The following is a 5,000-nucleotide window of genomic DNA, read 5'->3' as shown; positions in this document are numbered from 1 at the left end:
TTACTTCTCATAATTAACTTCCTTCTCATTCACTAGCATGAGGCCTTCCTTACACGGGGATTTGGTAACGATGCAACAATTCACTCTGTATACCTCCCACTTCTATTCTTCCTCCCACCCACTATATTCACCTCACGCCCTCTTGTTCTTATTATCTCCCTTCACTGTTCTTTTTACTTTCTCTCCCTCTGACGCCACTACGGTCTGACCCAAACGATTTATAGGCAACCATACTAGTCCGTACTCAGAACTCATTTTCATTTTACTATGCGTGGCTCTCGTTCACTCGTCTGTTTACAATATACTTATTTTCTTTCCTGCTCTTTTCTGTTGCCTTGAGATTATGGTAATGACGTCTCTTTTATGTTGGTTTATGTTTCCTTTCTAACAGTCTCGCGAAAGTATATTTTTATTTTTGTTAGTGAGTAGTTGAGCGTTCGGAAATTTTACTGATAAGCTCATGGCATTTTCTTTAGTTTTTATTCTATTTTTCTTTTGATATTGATGTGTAAAATTGTTTTGAAGTTATCTTTTCCTCACTCTCCTACTTCTCTGATCTATACATCTTCAGTAAATCATAATGCATGATAGTGGCAACTTAATTTGAAAAAAGAACGAAAAAAAAAAATGAAGGATAAAAGAAATAGGATGAAAAGAAATAAAAAGGAAGGATAGAAATTCAGATAGGAAATTACCCCCAAAGAAGAACAAAAGCAAAGATGGACACCTAAAAACAAAATAAAAAGAAAGAAGAAAGAAAGGAAGGAAGGAAGAAAGAAGAAGAAGAAAAAAAAAAAAAACAGCGCAGTCCCCCACTGTATCCGTTTTCTGTAAAAGACTGAGAGAGAGAGAGACATGCTGAACGCCTTGGGTCGCAGGCTCCGATCTGTTGGGACGCCCCGCAAAGATTATACTGTTACTGCCCTGCCCCGCCCCGCCCCGCCCCGCCCTGACCCCGGTGAGCACTCTGGGGTGAAGGGAGGTTGTGGGCCAGAGACTATGGAGGGGCGGGGACGGGGGAAGATGAGGGGGTGTGGTGTGAAAGGGCCGCATGCAAGATTATTAGCGCAGATAGTGCCAAGATCGTAACAAAAGTCGTAAAGAGAGAATGTGAGATACTTTGACTCACTCACTCACTCACTCACTGTGTGTGTGTGTGTGTGTGTGTGTGTGTGTGTGTGTGTGTGTGTGTGTGTGTGTGCGCGCGCGCGCTTAGCTACACACTTGCCTATCTATAATTTTTTCAGGTTCATCATGTTTTTAATCACCATCAGAGAGAGAGAGAGAGAGAGAGAGAGATTTGATTTGATAAATTTATTATACAGAACGTATCAAACAGTACAAAAATACATTAAGCCACAACAACAACAACAACAACAACAAAGAAACACAAACACACACACACACACACACACACAAGCATGAGGCCACGTAGGGCCAAAAGAGCCTCGCAGGGCAAGGGGATTAGGAAAATCCCCCAAAGCGGGGGAAGCGGACAAATAGCTCGTCCAGGACGTAGTGCGGTAGGAGGTGGCGGCAGACGGCATCCAGCGGCAGGCCCTGAGGCAGATGGCGCACAGTGGGGCACGCCAGGCAGTAGCGCTCGATGGTATTGGCCTGGGGAACCTGGTATAGGCGACAGGCCCATCACAATACTACTAGTACTGCTGCTGCTGCTGCTGCTGCTACTACTACTACTACTACTACTACTACTACTTACAACAACAACAACAACAACAACACAGCCACCTACTTCCACCGTTTGGTTCAATAAACAGTATAACCATCACAACATAACACACACAATATGCTAATAAGGATTCGAATATCTATATCGAAGTCCGGAGCAGCAGTGAACGATTCGTGGGTTCATAGCTGTAGTGGTGGTGACGAGAACGACCCGCTCAGACACACCCAAGCCCTCAACACCACCGGCACTTGAGTCGACCCTATCCAGTGCTTTTGTAAGGTGTGTGTGTGTGTGTGTGTGTGTGTATGTGTGTGAGGTTATAATGTTGATTGATTGATAAAGAAATTCTTGTTCGGCGCCGCAACAACTAAAATCATGTCACCGATACTACATAAGACGTGTGTGCGTGTGCGTGTGCGTGTGTGTCCCCTTAGGTAAAATAATTAGATACTTGTAAGATTACGTATCCAAATTAATTCTCTTAATTTTGACAGTGAAACGATTGAAGACCTGCAGTGAGTCCCTTCATAAACCTCAACAGAAACTCCCTGACCCAAGGAACACCACCACCACCACCAACATGGCCCCAGTCGCGTCGTCAAGCAAGAAAGGATTCCTCAGCCTGGCAGAGAAGTCCCTGAACACTAAACCTAAGTCAGGCGTTAATAAGCGAAGGAGTCACGGAAGGGAGGGAACGAGAACTGGACTGCGGAAAGTGATCAAACGAGGCATGAAAAAAGGTGCACGTGTGGCTATGACTGCTTATGAGGTGGCGAAGGAGACTGGCATGCTGAAGGGCGTCCCGGGTATGGTGGCAGACGCCCTTGTGAATACTACAATCGCCTTGCTAGGTATAAGCAGCCCGCAGCATATGAGCACACCCAATGCCGGTGGTTGGAACTTGGAATTAGAGGCCTCACAAAATGACAATAATTGCTCCTTTGCTCTGAGCGTCAGCAAGTCACCGGAGTTCTCGGCGGAGCTTCATTTTCGTTCTCCTGTTGACCTTTTCATCAGACCAGGAAAGGTGGAGGTGAGGAAGAGTGCAGGCCGCTCACATACACAAGGACGGGCGGCAACTCCAGGCGGGGCAAATTCTTTCGTTTCTCCTGGAGCTTCAGTCACGGATTTGGTTTCAAGGCCTCAATTTGGCGCTCACGGATCCTTGATCGAAGCTACACCGCCCGGCTTCGTAAATGTTCCTCTAACGCCCTCACAGACGGAACCAAACCTGCTCCTCGTATCAAGATGGAGAGGACACCCCCACATACGGAACCAGTGTACATGCCTCCTCGTATCAAGATGGAAAAGACGAGGATCAAGCAAGAGGTTCCGTAATTCGTGAACCGGGCACACTGGTTGGTAGAGGTAGAGGAGGAGGAGGAGGAGGATCAAGCAAGAAGTCCTATAATTTATCTAAACAGGGCAACGTAAATAGAATGGAGAGAATAGTGCAGCACCAACACCAGGGAAAAAAGTTGCTCATCTTTACACACGCCTCACTGACCTATTGCTGGGTCTTGGTGATGGCGGCTAGAGGGTGAGTTGCAGAATGAGTGTTGGAATGGCTGCGTCCTACTGAAGGCGACCTGATAGTGGAAAATAAAGTGCTGGTGTAGGGACACGTGATATGATGCATAGTGAGGAGACACAATAGGAGGTGGAGGAGGAGAAAGTGATCAGATGGCCTATACTTAAGTGTTACAATGTGTCGATAAAAGGCTAAACACGTGAGTTCTTTAAGTGATTGGCTTAGGTATACCTGTCACTAATGCTAACCCCAGTCCGAGCGACACACAGCAGTACATCGACCTGTGAACGCGTACTTTCTCGCCACGCTCGCTGAGAAACGCTCTCCCACACCTTTTTGCTGTAAATCAAATCTGTTTACTTTCATTGCCAATTTCTGTTATTCTAGTAATGTTTTAAAAATAGTGATGGTGTTTGTAGTGAGTAATAAAGAACGTATTTGTAACTGCCCATTGTGTTTTGAGTTTCCTCGCCTCATTGTCAGATGATGAAGGGAAAGTGTACTCGGCGACCTGAGTTGAACCTACACGCACCTGTTCCTCCCTACACACTCACTACTTTGCTCTCACTCCCACTTACTCTAAACTCACTCTCACTCATTCACTCGCTCTTACTATATTCGCCCTCGCTTTTGCTCTTAATTAGTCATCTATATACTCCCTATCTCTCTCTCTCTCTCTCTCTCTCTCTCTCTCTCTCTCTCCCCTTTGTCATCATTCTACTCTTTACTCCTCATTCTCTTGCTCTTATTAGTCCTCTCTATACTCACTTTTAACTACTTTGCTCTTATTTTCACTCTTAATAGTTCTTTTCTTATTTACTCGCTACTTTGCTGTCACTCGCTCTTATCTCGCTCTTCATTACTCGTTCAGATTCTTTTTCTCGCCACTTTACCCTCGCTCTCTTGGCAATCTTACCCACTCAAATTGCCTGCCACTGTCTCTTAACTCATTGATTCATATTTATTTTGCGGTTTCTGAATATGACTCCACACCTTGCTTGTTGTTGTCCCTTCCTGAAAGATTCCCTTCCCCTGACCGTGCCTGTTTTTCTTCATTTCCGTGAGTTTTCTATCCTTTTTCTTACCTTATCGTTTTTCTTCTACGTATTTCACTGACTTTTTTTTTTTTACCCATTTCATTACCGTAACTTTATTTCTATTGATTTTCTTTTCTTTTTACCTATTTCCTTCCCTAGACGTTTATTTCTATCTATTTCCTTACCTAGCCGTTTATTTCCAACTATTTCCTTGATATTGCCACCTATTTCTTGCTTGCTTGCCTATCTGTTTATTTCTACCCACTGACCTTTTCTAAGTATTTCCTTACTTAATCGTTTATTTCCACCTACTTCCTTGACTTTTCCCAATTATTTCCTTAACCTGACGTTATTTCCTTCCATCCTTTACTGCTACAAATTAAACTACTTGGTGTTTGTCTATAATTACTACGCCACTTACTATTCTTCTGTCCTGAGACTTCCTTTGATCTGTCGAGTTTCCTTCTGTCTTTTCTGTTACTTATTTGGCATTACTTTACTCCTACTGCCTGTGTTATGAGCCGTTTTGTCTCGCTTTGTCGTAGTATAAAGACCTGGGGGGAGGGAATGAGGAATCCATCAAGACAGCAGCGTGCTTCCTTTGATCTGCTGAGTGTGATATCTTTTCTGTTGCTTGTTTGGCATTACTTTACTCCCACTGTCTGTGTTATGCTGTCTTGTCTCGCCTGTCTCGCCTTGTCGTTGTATAAAGGCTGGGGGGCGGTGTGTGATGAATCCGCCA

The 5,000-nt window shown here is 44.4% G+C and overlaps 2 protein-coding genes across 2 annotated transcripts in view; one reads left to right on the top strand and one right to left on the bottom strand.

The window, feature by feature from the left end:
- The first annotated feature begins 1,813 nt into the window (after positions 1-1,813).
- Positions 1,814-3,670, top strand: LOC123501321. The gene is made up of 2 exons (XM_045250086.1): positions 1,814-1,964; positions 2,185-3,670. Exon 2 carries the CDS (start codon positions 2,271-2,273, stop codon positions 3,033-3,035), a length of 765 nt encoding a protein of 254 aa, XP_045106021.1. The 5' UTR covers positions 1,814-1,964; positions 2,185-2,270; the 3' UTR covers positions 3,036-3,670.
- Positions 3,190-5,000, bottom strand: part of LOC123501518 (proline-rich receptor-like protein kinase PERK2) — a 3,475-nt gene continuing 1,664 nt past the window's right edge. The window contains exon 2 of the mRNA XM_045250373.1: positions 3,190-3,279. Coding sequence (XP_045106308.1) covers positions 3,190-3,279 — 90 coding nt within the window. The remainder of the gene's footprint in view (positions 3,280-5,000) is intronic.

Source organism: Portunus trituberculatus, chromosome 9 (genome assembly GCF_017591435.1).
Source record: "Portunus trituberculatus isolate SZX2019 chromosome 9, ASM1759143v1, whole genome shotgun sequence".
In the NCBI taxonomy this organism is placed as follows: Eukaryota; Metazoa; Arthropoda; class Malacostraca; order Decapoda; family Portunidae; genus Portunus; species Portunus trituberculatus.
This window is presented reverse-complemented; position numbering and strand designations above follow the sequence as displayed.